General features: G+C 43.3%; 1 protein-coding gene, 1 long non-coding RNA gene and 1 other non-coding gene across 4 annotated transcripts; 1 reads left to right on the top strand and 2 right to left on the bottom strand.

Moving 5' to 3' along the window:
- Nucleotides 1–46: 46 nt before the first annotated feature.
- Nucleotides 47–4,078, bottom strand: LOC148001111 (uncharacterized). Its single transcript, XR_015638483.1, has 3 exons — nt 3,720–4,078; nt 2,918–3,030; nt 47–2,352 (listed from the first exon to the last, which is right to left on the bottom strand). It is a non-coding gene; the product is annotated as an uncharacterized LOC148001111 (long non-coding RNA).
- Nucleotides 4,079–6,231: 2,153 nt separating this feature from the next.
- Acod1 (aconitate decarboxylase 1) lies at nt 6,232–15,355 on the top strand. 2 transcript variants are annotated; one of them, NM_001107282.1, is given in 5 exon segments: nt 6,232–6,339; nt 8,410–8,571; nt 9,284–9,373; nt 10,989–11,194; nt 13,359–14,935. In NM_001107282.1, coding segments are annotated over 5 exon segments (1,467 nt in total). In that variant the 5' UTR covers nt 6,232–6,327; the 3' UTR covers nt 14,356–14,935.
- A 961-nt stretch (nt 15,356–16,316) lies between these two features.
- On the bottom strand, nt 16,317–16,421 carry LOC120097311 (U6 spliceosomal RNA). The gene has a single exon (XR_015639236.1). It is a non-coding gene; the product is annotated as a U6 spliceosomal RNA (small nuclear RNA).

Raw genomic sequence — 16,421 nt, forward strand, 5'->3', positions numbered from 1 at the left:
TCCCCTGTAAGACTCCCGTAAAAGACTGGATAAGACCAATTTCCTTAGTCCTGGATATCACTTTATTTGCTATGCAGTTCAACAAGCAAGATGGTCTTCATTCAGGATGACTTTTACATTAGACTGCTTCAGATGACAACTAGATTAAAACAGCACAACTCTTCATAAACCAGACCCACTCTTGGATAAGGGACTCCAAGTATAATCTTTCTTTTATGGGTTCACCAAGGCACCGCTTTCTGCCATTGCAAAGGGAGAGAGATGGGTACTTCTGTACGCACTCTGCAAATTTCTATCAGCTTGTGGTCGTTATGGAGACACTCCCGTAACTTTCTTTCATTTATCTCTTTTTTTGCCCACCCTCTTCTAGGAGGAAGAATAGCCCCCTCCTCGACAGTTAGAAGGTCTACTCTCCTTCTGTTTTGGAGAGTTACAACTGCCAAAAAATCTCTCTGGCCTTGCATGGCAACAATATTTTTTTGATCTGATGCAGGCTATCAGGGCCTGATGCATCCTCCCATATCAGTGCTCAATCCCAGCACTCAGGAAGAGGGATGCTCTCTTGGCCCTGACATCTGCTGTGAAGGAGTAGTCAAACATGGGTTAATAATGACTACTGAGAGAGGGAAAATTAGTCTCCCCTTAGATGAGCCTTCTAGATGTTTGTCCAAGATGAAATACCAAATGGATGGCCCTAAAAATCATACATACAGGCAACAGTAGACATACCCAGCAGGTTGTGATGTGTGTGTGTGTGTGTGTGTGTGTGTGTGTGGTATGTAAAACAATAATAATTGAAGGAAAAGGAAGCCATAAATATGAGAAGGAATGAGAAATGTGTGGGAGGAGTTAGGAAAAAAGATGTAATTAAAATTTAAATTTAAAAATTGTCAATAAAAGTGGATCATTAAGAGTTATGTGAATTATGGGGGATAATGAAAACCCCCAACTTCTCCAGATGGAACTCTTCATGAATTATGAACAAGTGAATAAATTCATCACCCCCTTTTCATACAAATCAATGGTTTGTGGTTTCTAGGAGCAAACAGCAGTGACCACAACTGCTTCTCATAGCAAGCAGGCAATTTTTTGGTCACCAAGTTCTTTCTTCATTTTACAGGCTGCTATACAGGTCCTCTGAGCTTGAGTTAGATACCTAAAACATTAGTGAACACATGAACAGCCCTAGTGGAGTCAGACCCCAAGATCTGGGCTCAAGCCTGTTCCTCTGAACATCTTGAAGACTAGTTGTCCCTCCTCTGAGTACAAAGAAAAAGAAGTGTGTTTAATTAGAGCCCCCAAAGGACTTCTCCTCAAAGTTCTGCTCTCTGCCCCACATGTGGCCCATACATATACAGCCACCCAATTAGACAAGATGGATGAAGCAAAGAAGTGCAGACCGACAGGAGCCGGATGTAGATCGCTCCTGAGAGACACAGCCAGAATACAGCAAATACAGAGGCGAATGCCAGCAGCAAACCACTGAACTGAGAATAGGTCCCCCGTTGAAGGAATCAGAGAAAGAACTGGAAGAGCTTGAAGGGGCTTGAGACCCCATATGTACAACAATGTCAAGCAACCAGAGCTTCCAGGGACTAAGCCACTACCTAAAGACTATACATGGACTGACCCTGGACTCTGACCCCATAGGTAGCAATGAATATCCTAGTAAGAGCACAAGTGGAAGGGGAAGCCCTGGGTCCTGTAAGACTGAACCCCCAGTGAACTAGACTATGGGGGGGAGGGCGGCAATGGGGGGAGGGTTGGGAGGGGAACGCCCATAAGGAAGGGGAGGGGGGAGGGGGATGTTTTCCCGGAAACCGGGAAAGGGAATAACACTCAAAATGTATTTAAGAAATACTCAAGTTAATAAAAAAAATATTCATAAAAAAAATAAAAAAACAAAACAAAAAAAAAAGTTCTGCTCTATTTCCAGTTGTCTGTAGAAAACCATCTAGTTAAGATTTTCATACCAAGGTATCAGTACACAATTTGTTTTTTCACTGTTAGAAGAGCCTTCTGCAGTAGAAATGTACATTCAAGTCAGAGGCCCAAATTCCTTTGCAATTGTTTTGTTTTATACTTTCATGCTGAGTGTTTAAGACAACAATAGTGGTCAAGAATTAACATTTTTCCACTAAAACCAATTTTTTAATCTAGTAAGAGTTACTTTCAAGGACCTGGAAATAATTACATTGTTCCTTTTCCAAATACACCATCTGCTGGGATGGGTCATGGTCCTCTACATGACTTTTTTTTGGAAGCAGAGAGAACATTCTTCTCCATTGTCTTCCCTCTCTGCAGGTTGTACAATGGTTAGAATCTGGTCTTGGAATTCTTCATTCTGTCTCTCTGAAGAAAAGGAGAGTTACTTTATCAGAATAGGAGCCTTTCAAAAGAAATCCGTTGGTCCCTGATTCCTACTAGATTTTAAAGGGCTAACACCAAGAATTGACTGCCATGTTAGTCCCTCTTAGGCCTCCAAACTTGGTAGTTAAATATTCAAAATGACACTTTCACCAGTTTTTGAGTTTGAACTTACATGCAACATTTAAACAAAGTCTGGAAAAAGCAAAATAATTCTTTTGTTTTTATTTTCAGTTTCACAAGTTGTAAAAACTTTAGGCTTTGTCATGGGCAGCACATTGTATGTGAGGGAATCCTATTTCTTGGTTAGAAGGGAAGATTAAGAGAAACCTCCTGGAGGACTTGACAATGAGGACACTAGGGAATGTCCTCCTCATTGTGCTCTCTCTGTACAGGAGAGAATCCCTTCAGGAAACACTGAAAAGCCTATTGATCAATGTTGATGCCACCCCAAGGAAACACCACTCAGATCCAATTCCAATACATGCATAGGTCCCACCATCTGTTAACTACCATACAATAGTCCCTGAGGAGAACCTTTAACACTCACCTCAAGCATATTTCCAGAGAAAATATCACCAAGTACCCTGAGAGTCATCAAATTCAAGTCAACAAATTCCACCAAGTTAATTACAAAACATTTTAGATATTTGAAAAATGAACCTGAAGAAGAGCAATGGAAAATATTACAACCTCTTGGGAATTTTTAGTTTGCAGACTCTTGTTAGGGTTCCAGACTAACCCATGCCCACAGTGAATAATCAATGATTCTGGTCCCTGAAGAAGGCATTCAAGATCATGTATCCTCCCAGCTCCTGTCCTTCATTGCCTCCATGGCCTCCGGTTGTACAGAACAATATCACGAGACAAACCTGGATATCCCCAAGAGGAAGGCCTCTTACCTTCCTCAAGAAAACAGGATGGTTTTACGTCATCACCCTGTGCTGCACCAACCTGATGTGAAACCCTGTGCCAAGCTTACAAGGGACTCTGTACCAGCAGACTTGCCAGCTTTCGATGGGAAGCCCCTTGCAGGTGCACAGCTTGTAATGTCCCCACGTCCCAGTGCCTTCTGCATCAGGTGATCACAACACACCTGTTAGGTGTTGATCACAACTTAGCAACCTATAGGCCTCTTGGCATGTTCACTGCTTGTGGTGTGACAGCCAGCGACCAAGAGGCCCACAAGACAAAAGTTTTTGGTCATGTGCAGTTTGGAAGAAAGAAAAAATTAAATGCAAGTCTCGGTGGCCAACAATTTAGCAGGTAGTCAGGCCAGGTTTGGTCAGGACACCCCCTAGTAAGTCTGGTGTCACTCATACCAGAAACCTTCAGTTTCTTCAGAACCTTACCTCAGTCCTTCGTGAGTGGTGGCAGATATCCACGAAAGGAAACTCAAAGAAACAAGAACAACATCCCTAGCAGGGGGTTGACTGGGCTCACTAGAGCAAGCCTGGAAACCGATAGCTGTCTCAATCACTTTGAAATCGCTTACAGAGTCCTGGTATTTTGTTCTAGAGAAGCATAAATGCTCCAAACAACAGAAGCATGGCAAAGTCCGCCTCTTTCTCAGCATTCCAAAAATGTTCCATTAATTGCAATGGTTCCTGTTGACTTCCCATGGGTTCCCACCGTTGAATTTTCGTTGAGTTTCCAGCCAGTTCACCAGCTGAAATGGTTAGTTCTTCTGTATCACACACCTTCTAATAATGAAGTAAGTAGACGGCAAAGGGAAAATTAGGAAACTGTATTTGCTATGTTGAAACAATTCAAAGAGGACAGTAAAGACTCAAACACAGAAGTGGTTCCTCTGAGGTCCTTGGCGGCGGCAGGATGCCAACCAAGATTCGGTCTCGGTGCTACAGCTCTGCGCTCTCGGCCGTCTTCAGGGTGCAAATTAAGAAAGATTGTGAGTGTTGCAGCTCAACAGGCCTCAGGGTGCCTAGCCCGGAAGTTACAAGTGTTACAGTCCTGTGCTCTCACCAGGCTTCAGGGTGACAGCCAACAGACTGTTGGCAAGTATTGCAGTTTGAACGCTCTTAGGGGCTTTGGTGTGCTAGCCAATAGCAATCCCTGGCAGAGTGAGTCTGCAGAGGGATCGTTGACAGGGGTAACAAGCATAGCATAACAAGCATAGCATACCTCCTGTCGCTGGCAGGTCTTGAAGGCTTGAGTTGCAAATCTTCACAAATCTTTGAAGCACTGCATCTTGGGTATTTCAAGTTGTTGCATGAATGAATTACCTTCTGCACCCAAAATGTGGAACCTTGGGGGCTGAAGGAAGATGAGTCCCCCCCCCCCCCAACCTGCAGCTACAGGCAGAGCCTGGAGGCTGGTCTGAGAAAATTCCCTGCCTGGGCCAGGAGCCTCCAGTGTGGCAAGACTCTTAACTAGTCTGTCTCCTCTCCAAAAACGTAAAGGTATTCTTTCTCCGGAACATGTGAGGGCCAGGACACAGGTCAGAACCAGAAGACTGAAGAGAGCCAGAATCCTGCCTGCCTGAGCACCTGATTCTAGAGACCTCCTCCTCCTTCTCATCTTCCTTCTCCTCCTTTTTTGGAGATTTTACTTTATTTACAACATTTCCACCCCTCCTTCTTCTCCCCTTCCAAGTCTGGCCACCATTCCTCACAAATTCATGACCTCTTCTTTAGTTATTATTTACACACACATGTGCACACATATGTACACATACAGAATAACACACACACACACACACACACACACACACACACACATAACCTAATGAGTCCCATTAATGCTACTTATATGTTCATGTGTTTAGGGTTGACCACTTCTGGTTGGATAACATTAAGGAGCTCATCCCAAGACTCTTAGGAAGTTTCCCGATCCTTGCTACCCTGTTAGTTAGAGTCATTAGTATGTAGATATCATTTGGGCAAACATGTTGCTGACATTTCTTGGGTGTGGCTTTCCTGTTACATCTAGAAAGATCTTGCAGCAGGCACCCTGGTCCTCAGAACTGTCTTGCAGCAGGCACCCTGGTTTTCAGGCTCTTACGGCATCTCCATCTCCTCTTTCTCAACTGTCTCTGAGCCTTAAGTGTAGGGGTATCATTGTTGGTAAACCAATTACCACTGGGCACCCCATGCTCACTTAGCATTTTGACCATTTGTAGATAGTGGTGGTCATCTCCATCTACTGTAAAAAGAAGCATCTTTGATGAGGGCTGAGAGCCACACTTGTCTGCAGATAATTAATTAGAATGAAGCTAGGGTTAGGAAAATGGCAGAAGTTAGGTTCTCCTACTACTAGTAGGCTCATGACCTCTAGGGTTATGGCATACTTAGTGACTGCGTTAGTGACCTCTGGGTTATCTCCTCTGAGGTTATGATGTCACTAGTGGCTACGTTCACAGAACCAGGCATGAATGTCCTTCCATTAAACAGGTTCTAAGTTCACTAAGACACAGCCAGTGGGGTTTGCATTATTCCTAGAAGCTGGTTCATGGTTGGATGGTGACAGTGATAAGTCAGTGATAAGGCTGTGAATGACTCCTTGCCCTTGCAGTCCTGGCGATGTTTCTTCCTGTAGCACATTCTTGCTATTTCCTTATGATAACTTTTCAGGAATAGAATGCCTAACAAAGACAACACACTCTTCTCACCTATGGCCTCTGGCTAAGACAGTCCATCCCCTTTTAATTTTGAGTTAATTTCCCCTTATATCTGTGAGGAATCATCAGATTATGGCTACTATAAAGCATCCCTCTCATCAGCACTCCATCTATCAATGAGCTCTACACAGTAGCACAAAGGAAGTTTAAGTGAGGTCATTTGGGAGGTGTTGAAATGGTGGAAATTCCATGGTTAAGACAAAAGTGAAAGGGAAGGAGCTGGAGGGGATGACTGTGTATAAAGGCACCAGGTCACTCAAGGCACACAGCCAGCAACTGCTCCTACCATTCACTCCTGAGCCAGAGGTACCTTCCAAAGCATCATGATGCTCAAGGTATTGTAGCATTTGACGTAGCTTGCCTACATTGCTTTGCTGGTTTGATCCTTCCTTTCTCAATCAGTTGGTCTTTTACTAGTCTTCTGCTCTGCTGCTGAATTGACATCTCAACTTTTCTCGTGGTCTCTGAGCTGCCTGATTGCTACCTGATAGTTCTCATCGTGTTTGGCAGGTAACACACGTGATCCCATTGCTTGCCCTTAGCAAGAGACTTAGGCACTGTAAGTTCTCCGAACCTCCGCCTCTTGGTTTCGTGCGTGTCCTCTGTGGGATAGGTGCACATCACATCTGTGATCATCTATGTGCTCTCATGGTCTCTGTAGTCTTTAAGTTGGATGACCTCACTTTCTGATTTGCCAGCTTGGAGAGCTGTGCACAGGGAGCTCACAAGGGCTCCTGACACTTATTATAAAATGACTCCATACTCGTTAGTCATAGGATTTTACTAAAAAGATACACAAAGTCAAGTTCGCCTGCAAGACACTTGACTTGTAGATGAAGTAGGACTCACAGAAATCTGAGCAGAGCCATCCATCCCCCTTGTGATCTCTCCCTTCAAGGGAGCGTTCACAGACCACATTCAGCACTATCAGGTCAGGGAAACCCACTGGTCCAACATAAATCACACAAGCATTGCCTTGGGGTCTATGCGGCTGTCCCTCATCTGCTATTCGTCCAGCATTCAACTGGTACTTGGAAATTAAGCCAGCTGATTATTATTATGTCAGCACTTTTCCTCCTTCCCTCCTCTTCTGCATATAAATATTCTGCATATCAAAACATTTATGAGTATGAAAAGCAGTATCATTATCTTCTTCAGCCCTAGCCAGAAACATCCACAGCAGAACCCTTTTGCTCTCTAAGCTGTCTTCTCTCCTTTTTCCTACTCCAAGCGCTCTTGGTTTTTCTGTCAAAACTTCAAAAATGTAACAAATATTCCATTCTCTTGAAAATGACAGTCGTTATATGACCGGTAAATCTGAAGACTCTTAGGACTGAGACAGGAGAATTGTCACAAGTCCAAGGTCAGTCTGAGCTACGTAGTGAGTCCAGGCTAGCCAGGGCCACATAGAAAAACCCTGCCTCAGAAAGAAAAAGAAAAAGAAGAGAAAACAAGGCTGGTGGGTAGTGAAAGTGAAAGATTTTCCTGCAGGCTCTGGTTCTGTTCTGTGTCTCTATCCTGACCATGAGCCCAGCATGAGAGACCTTAGTCCCTTCAGATTCTCCAGTCTGATAAATCTTCTGGCTATTGTTTGTAAATGAGCAACGTTGCAATCAGAGATGGACAGGAAGTTAAGCAATAACGTGATTGTCAGATGTGGAAAGGAAAATTACTAAATAGTTCACTAAAGAACTCTGAGCTAGGCATGTGGTGAGAGCCCTTTCCAGTTGGGTATTTTTGAATTATATTTTCCTGTGAAGGGACATAGAATCAAAATTATTACCTATACACTGAAGAGCTTGATATTTAAACGAATTGCTAAGTCCTCTGGAGATGCCAATCATTCTGCCCTGAGGGCTTGTGTTTGGTTTGATCACCTTCTACATGCAATGGTCACAAAGCACAACGTCCTTCCACCCTCCTCCCACCCTGGTCTAGGCTTCCCTTCACGGTTCTCCATCACCTCTTTTGTCATGTGCTTACCAACCTGCATCTTTCCACATCCTCATGGGCAACAATGTACAATGTACTTGGAACACTCATTTTCGTACCTGACATAAATTGAGTAGGAGCAGTGCTTAGCAATCTGAATGCACTTCCCGTCGCAGATGTCCCCCCTTTGTGGACACTTGTCCTTCTATCCTCCCCTCTGCCTAGGCTCCTCCTACCATGTTTTGTTGACATCATCTGCTGAGCAGCCCACATTATCAGTGTGACTGGGCAAAGAACCTCATTACTGCCCATTTCCATCTCCCCGTGCCTACTGAGCAATCGCTTTGCAGAAAGGAAACTCAATTACATCAAACAGGTTTCTTCTCACGGAGGAAAGCTCTTTACTGGGAGCTCTCAAATAAAGTGAGTGGATACAGACTGGGTGTGCGGTTCTAACCTTCTTCTCTTTGAAGTCTGCCACAGAGAGCTTTGCCAGTATGATTCACGGCTTGAGAGTGGGCCACCTGACAGATGGCGTCATTCAGAGGAGCAAGAGGATGATCCTGGACTCTCTGGGCGTTGGTTTCCTGGGAACAGGCACGGAAGTGTTCCATAACGTCACCCAATATAGTAAAGTAAGAAGTTCAGACTTTGCTTTCAAGATGAAGAAACAAACACGCATGCACAGACGGACTCCCAAGGTCTATACCTGTCTTCAACCCACTCCACTTAGATTGGTGTGCACAGCATAGTCCTGTACATTTGTATCAGTCCCTCTTTTTCATAATATCATTTTTAAAGTCCATTCCTACCCACGACTAATTCAGTCTTAACACCATCCATTGGTAACATCTCACGGCTATTTATTTGTAGAACCAAAAGTACATTTCGACCCAAAAATTTCAGAAGTGAAATTTTCCACTTCTGAAGTTACCTCAGACAACATGTTCATGCAACTATTTTCTGGAGGAAACTCTATTCAAGTTCTCTGAGCAGAAAGTGGGCATGTCCACAGGAGATACAAGGAGACACAGCAGACATTCTCAATAGCATGTACTTGGTGTGCCTCATTTTGTCTCCCATCTCCAGTACTTATCCCCAGATCAAATAAGAGTAGATTCAGACTTGCTTGCATGGAGCTTCTAGATCATGACTTGGGGATAAGCAGATCTATGTCCTCCTCCCTACAAGGTTAATGTTGTATATTCCTTTGCAAGGAAGATCCACATCTGGGACAGCTGGTCTACCCTCACAGGGATCCCGTGAGGCCTGACTCCAGGATGAAGAGTAACTCTTGGAATGCCAACTCAGTATAGTGTTGCATTAACTGGTGTCCCTCTGTTCCAGATCTACAGTTCCAACACCTCCAGCACTGTTTGGGGTCGACCAGACTTCAGGCTCCCTCCCACATATGCTGCTTTTGTTAACGGTGTTGCTGTAAGAAAGTTTGTCAATCTTTTCTTTAATTAAATCATTACAGCTCCAGAGGCAGGAAGGAGATCCCTGAGGTTCGGAAATCTGAGGTTGCCTGCCCTTCCTCCTCATTTTCCTGTCTCTACAATAAAGTGGTACTTTCCCCAACAAACTATAAAGTAGAAGGGGATCTCGATTAAAAACACTCGTAAAGTATTATAATTCTAGACATAGCAAAAGAAAAGAAGTAGGATGTGTATTATCCAAACATAATGTCTTTTTGATTCCTTCTGTCGTGGCTCCCAGTGTCTATTTATCATCAATCGACAGGTGCTTATTCAGAAAGAAAGAATGAAAAATTGGGGAAAAATTAGAACTTTTCATCTGATAGATAATTTTCATGTTGTATCAGGGAATGCCTACAAGTCTCTCTCTCTCTCTTTCTGTGTGTGTGTGTGTGTGTGTGTGTGTGTGTGTGTGTGTGTGTTTGTGTGTGACAGAGAGAGAGAGAGAAAGAGAGAGAGAAGGAAAGGAAGAGAGAGAGAGAGAGAGAGAGAGAGAGAGAGAGAGAGAAGAGAGATGGGGGAGAGCATGTTGGGATTCAAGAGTCATAATAACTTGTTTGTGGGGACAGCCTCTCAGACTAATGGAAGTAAAGCCACAGCATATCCTTCAGGTAATATAAAACCCACTAGCCACATTGGATAGGCATAAAAATCTATGTTTAAATCATTTTCTGATTGTTACTAATGTTTCATATATGGAAAAAATAAATGGCTTAGATGAAAAAGGACAAAACCTTAGGACATAAAATAATCATTTTAAAATACAGCTTAGTAGGTAATGTAGGTTCGAGAGCTCTTTGCTGTTCTTGCAACTTTGATAAAACTTTTAAATTCCTTCATAACCGATACACAGAAAATATATGACCCAAAATATAATAAATGATATTAAATTTTTAGTATGTCTTGTTTCAAAGTAAAGGAAGAAGGAAAGTACAGCCTTACCAGGGAAAGTATAGATCTTCACAGGAGCTCTGGTCTCAGCATCCTCTAGAAAATCACTAGCTACTCTCCAGGGCCCCGCTGTGAGGAGACAGAGGAGCCAAGGACAACTGTTGACCCAGCATGAAGTTAGGAACCACAACCAGTTACTGCTGGGCCTGGGGTTTACCCTTCAGTGTGGCTAATACATAAGCTAATTTTTTTTCTTTGCAAACAGTATCAATTTTTATATCTTGTTTTTCTTTTCTTTCTTACTTTTTAAATTGTAGTTTGTTTGTTTTTTGTGTTTGTTTGCCAGTTTGAGAGAGAGAGAGAGAGAGAGAGAGAGAGAGAGAGAGAGAGAGAGAGGAATTGGATAAGTTGGGATGTGGGAAAGATCTGGGAGTCTAGGAGTGGGGGGGAGAATTATGATTAAAATATATTCTATGAATTTTCAATAAAATTAATTAAAATAATTAAATATTTAAGGTATTTAAATTAAAAATTAAAAATAACCACAACCAATTTTTAGGGTATAATATCAGATAATGAGGTTCCCCCAAATTCTCAAGATCATTGCTATATTAAAAGCCAGACCAAAAGCCAGTGTATTCAAGGGCATTTCTGAGGGTGTTAGTTTGTATCTATTCATACAGATTCACTCCATGGATTTTAATGACACGTGGCACCCTGCCACCCACCCTTCTGGGGCTGTCCTACCTGTGCTCACAGCTTTATCGGAAGCCCTGCCTCAGACGCCAAAGTTTTCTGGCCTCGACCTGCTGCTGGCGTTCAGCGTTGGTATTGAAGTACAAGGACGATTGTTGCACTTCTCCAAGGAGGCCAAGGACATACCAAAGAGGTATAGAGAGCCTGATCCCATCAAGAAGCGCCACACTTCCCCCTGCCTGTCAGTAGCTGTCTGTGTAGAGCTGTCTGGCTGTAGATGCTGGCGCAAACTGTTCCGTTCCCCTCACAGCTGAAGGATACACCATTTTCAGCCCTATAACAAGCCCCAGGTCTCTATAGAAAGGTGTGATTTGGAAATGATCATGAAAACCTCCCTTGGGACTATAAAGCCAATCTAGCTACCAAAACCGTGAGGAAAGTTTCAGGTCTGTCACTCCAAGGTGTCTCCTATCACTTGCATTCAGGAGTATTCTGGGTATCACTGGATTCCCCCTTATGCTGGAATTACAGGCAGTTGTGAACCACAAGTTGTAAGTCTTGAAATGAAATCCGGGTCCTCCGCAACAGCAGTACATACTCTTAAGTGTTGGACCATCTCTCCGGCCCCCATAATTTTTTAAATTGAATTTTTATTCTCTAAATGTTTCACCATTGATTCATGGTGTATTGATCACTCCCTCTGTCCAGTTCTCCCACTTAATCTTCCTCTCGGCTGAGATCTTATTCTTATTTATTTATTTATTTATTTATTTATCTATCTATGTATTTATTTATTTGTAACCCTGAGTCTAATTGGTGCTACCCATATGCATCCATGTGTGTGTGTGATCATCTACCAGGGCGTGAGCAAGCTACCAACAGGCACATCTTTAAAGGAGTGACGCTCCCTCCCTCAGTACTTACCACTGCAATGTGTCTCCAGTAGGGTTGGGGTCTGGTTACCTCCTTCTTGGGCTTCGTCACGCAAGAGTAGCACTGTGAGCTTGATGTGTGCAACAGGCATGTCATGTCTGCAAGTCCGCATCCCATAGCTTTCCTCCCATCTACCAGTCCTTAAATTCTTTTCCGCCATCTTCTTCCAAGTTCCCTGAGCCTTGGACAGTGGGAAGTTGGTAAAGATGGGTAACCCATCAACAGCTCAGAGCCATTTGTAATCATCGCTTTGGCCAGTAGGGAGTCTCCGCCCTCTTTAATCTCTGCCTCCTTCAAAAAGAAGCTTCTCTGATAGCAGCACAGGTGTAAGTACAAGTACTTGAAGTGCAGATTAGTGGCATGACCATTTAGCAAAACAACAGTAGATTCCAGCCCACGGCCCTTCTTCAGGACCTATGACCTCCCTAGTCATGGGCTTCGACCTGGCTTACAGCTCCAGATATAAAAGCTCTCCTGTGGAGCAGTTGGTTTCACCCATGACTTTCATGCCATTACTGCACCAATTGGGCAAATCTCGCCAGCACGTCACTTAGTGTTGTAGCGCACAATGTCCAGTGATAGCAATGGCTTGAATTGCTTTGGGTCCCTTTGTGGCCTCTCTGAACAACAACTCGTAAGGAGGTAGCCCTTACCTGATACTGAGATTTTTCACTTACTAACTCATGTCTACTGGAAGAGGCATTGTCTGCCCATGCAGAGTACCTCTTTTAAATCTCTCTTTATTTATAAAATATTATACATTTTGGTTAGCTTACAATTTAATGGATGCTCACAAGGTTTCATCCTGTATCCTTAGTTTTGGCTAAAGCAACCCCAGGCCGCATTTCTCCCACTTGAACTTTTAGCCTGGATGTTCCACTGACTTCTCTCATCCCTTGGGTCCTACTGTCCTCTCCAATTAGCTGTTCTCCTTGGGTCGGAAGACTGGTGGTTTCCATAAAACTTTCCCATGCGCCCTTTGCTTTGATTACCTCTTTGGCTAACATTTTATTTCCCCATTCCTCAGGGCCTCAATATTTGAAACTTTCCAACCCCAATATCTCCTTCTCCACTTTCGTTCTACCTGTATTTTACTATCCTCTCTTCCTTAAGGTAACCATACCCAGTGGCCTGTTCCTAGATTCCTGGATATACTCATATACTCATATACTTCCACATATACTCAAAGTTAAGTGTACTAACCAAGAGATTCAAAGCTAGGATCCACATATAAGAGATAACATGTGGTGTTTGTCTTTCTGGGCCTGGGCGTCCTTACTCAGTATAGTTTTCTCCACTTCCACCCATCACCTGCAAATTTAATGATTTATTTTTCTTTGCAGCGGAGTAACATCCCATCATCTCTATGTAGCACATTTTTATCCATCCACCCATCGGTTGAATTACTTGCTTTTGTCTTCCAGGTTCCATCCTCCCTCTGTGGTGGGGACTCTGGGAAGTGCTGCTGCCACATCCAAGTTTTTGGGGCTCAGCTTAACAAAGTGCCGTGAGGCCTTGGCTATTGCTGTTTCCCATGCCGGGGCGCCCATAGCAAACGCTGCCACTCAGACTAAGCCCCTTCATATCGGCAATGCAGCCAAGCATGGGATGGAAGCCACATTTCTGGCAATGCTGGGCCTCCAAGGAAACAAACAGATCTTGGACCTGGGGTCAGGGTTTGGCGCCTTCTATGCCAACTACTCCCCCAAAGACCTTCCAAGCCTGGATTCTCACATCTGGCTCCTAGACCAGCAGGATGTGGCCTTTAAGAGCTTCCCGGCACATCTGGCTACCCACTGGGTGGCAGACGCAGCCGCAGCTGTGAGAAAGCACCTCGTGACTTCAGAAAGAGCCCTGCTTCCTGCTGACCACATCGAGAGAATCGTGCTCAGGATCCCTGATGTCCAGTACGTAAACAGGCCCTTCCCGGACTCAGAGCATGAAGCCCGTCATTCCTTCCAGTATGTGGCCTGTGCCACGCTGCTCGACGGTAGCGTCACTGTCCCATCCTTCTATAGCCAGAAGGTCAACAGGCCTCAGGTGAAAGAGTTGCTCAAGAAGGTGGAGTTGGAACATCCTCCCGACAACCTGCCAAGCTTCAACACGCTCTACTGTGAAATAAGCATCACTCTAAAGGATGGAACCACTTTCACCGAGCGCTCTGACACCTTCTATGGTCACTGGAGGAAACCACTGAGCCAGGAGGATCTGCACAAGAAGTTCCGTGCCAATGCCTCAAAGATTCTAGGCGAGGACACAGTAGAAAGCCTTATAACGGTAGTAGAAAAACTAGAAGACCTAGAAGACTGCGCCATGCTAACCAGACTTCTGAAAGGACCCTCTGTCCAAGAGGAGGCTTCCAAACTATCCAGCATATTCTCATTCCATCACACAAGTTTGCCCAAGTTTACCAATATCTAAACAATGTTGCAATGGAAGAGATACAACGTTTTAGTTTACTGCTCCATATGCCCAGCCATGAATACAGCAAGGTGGAGAGTCCAGAAACAAGAGATAAGTGTATTTAGAAGGAGTCTTGCCCTATAAGTTTGGTAGAACCAGTCCTACCACCTTCAAACAACGCAGGATCTGATGTGTATTCACAAGGGTAAAGTCTAAGTCACCTGTTGTCTGCTTATAATCTTTTCTGAGGAATTATTTATTAGCTCCGGGAACTTCATAGATGTAGAGGAATGTGCATGTGGCTGGCTGCAGAGGGAGCGATCTTGGTCTACCCACCACTTATCCAGAGAGGGTGGGTACTGCCCAACCCTCCTCTCTGCAATGGCTGGTTTGAGGGAGTGGCAGGCACCTTGTCTTCTTCCACATATAGCCTTGAATCCTTCTGCTTCCGCTTCTCTCCTGCAGATATAAGACAATCTGAGCTGCAGCAGGGAAGGCTTAAGACCCATAGTTTCACTCTTTCTATGAGATAGTCTGTTAACCTCAAAAATTATTTTGAGAAAATTTGAGAACTTGGAGACAATAAAAATGAAAGGGGGAACATTGCAAATGTGTGGGTAATGAAGATATTAACCACCAAGTACACAGATATCACATTAGCAACTGTGCTGAAATATCTTCTGAATTCCTGCCGTTCTCAAGAACAGAACAGGCTCTTAGTTCCAGATATTGCCTTGCAAGCGTTCACAGAGAAGTACGTTGAGTAACCATTTGAGAACTCCAGCAGAATGAGTTAGTTCTCAGTTCATAGGGGTAAAATGTAATTAGAAAAGTGATCATCTGGGCTGGAGAGACAGCTCAGTGGTTAAGAGCACTGACTGCTCTTTCCAGAGGTCCTGAGTTCAAATCCCAGCCATCACGTGATGGCTCATAGCCATGTGTAATGGGGTCTGATGCCCTCTTCTGGTGTGTCTGAAGACAGCTATGGTGTACTCATAATAAATAAATAAATTAATTAATTAATTAATTAATTAATCCTTACTTTAAAAAAAGTGATAATCCAATGGAAGAAAAGGGGGAAAAAAGGCAGAATAATACATACACAAGAAAAACATAATGTTTGGAAATCACCATAGAAAGTGATAGAATCTCAAAACAACAACAACAACAACAACAAAAAAGTCAAACAATAAGTACTCCAGCTAGGTAGAATGGAGATTGTTAGAATATGCCCCTTTTGTAAAAAAAAAAAAACATGCTTAGCAGTCTTATTGATACTGTGTGATCACCTACCTGAAGCGCACCGTTCAAGGACGGATAGTAAACTTGTGCTCACATTGCCATAACTGAGTTCTGGAATGCTACCGTTACCTCTAAAGCCTCCTACACACCTATTTGACATAAGTCCCAGTGCCCACCTCCAATACCTATCCCAATATGAGCTTCTTTTATTTTTCTATTTTTATTTTTTTAACAGACAGAGGAACAGTATCCAAATTTAAAAAATCAATAAGAAAAGTGTTACATAACAAGTAACATGGAGGAAATTCAAAGAATCCTTAGGTCTTACTTCGAAAGCCTGAATTCCCCAAAATTGGAAAATTTTAACGAAATGGACGGTTTTATAGAAAAATACCACTTACCAAAGTTAAATCAAGATCATATAAACAATTTAAATAGCCCTACAACCCTGAAAAAAAAAAGAAAGAAAAAAACAGAAGCAGTCATCACAAGACTCCCAACCAAGAAAAGCTCAAGGCCAGATGGGGATGGGGCAGAATTCTACCAGACTTACTTTTTTTTTTTTGAAATTTTAATTTATTTTATTTATTTATTTTTTTTTTATTTTTTCAGAGCTGAGGACCGAACCCAGGGCCTTGCGCTTGCTAGCCAAGCGCTCTACCACTGAGCTAAATCCCCAACCCCCTTAATTTTTTATTAGATATATTTATTTACATTTCAAATGTTATTCCCTAAAAAATAATAAGGAAGGCTTCACGAATCTGCATGTTGGCCTTGCAGGGGCCATGCTAATCTACTCTGTATCGTTCCAGTTTTAGTGTGTGTGCTGCTGAAGTGAGCAC

Source organism: Rattus norvegicus, chromosome 15 (genome assembly GCF_021556685.1).
Source record: "Rattus norvegicus strain SHRSP/BbbUtx chromosome 15, alternate assembly SHRSP_T2T, whole genome shotgun sequence".
Classification (NCBI taxonomy): domain Eukaryota; kingdom Metazoa; phylum Chordata; class Mammalia; order Rodentia; family Muridae; genus Rattus; species Rattus norvegicus.

Bases quoted from the DNA above. Each gene is read 5' to 3' on its own strand.
- Acod1 (XM_087585865.1), top strand. From the start codon at position 13,543: ATGGAAGCCACATTTCTGGCAATGCTGGGCCTCCAAGGAAACAAACAG.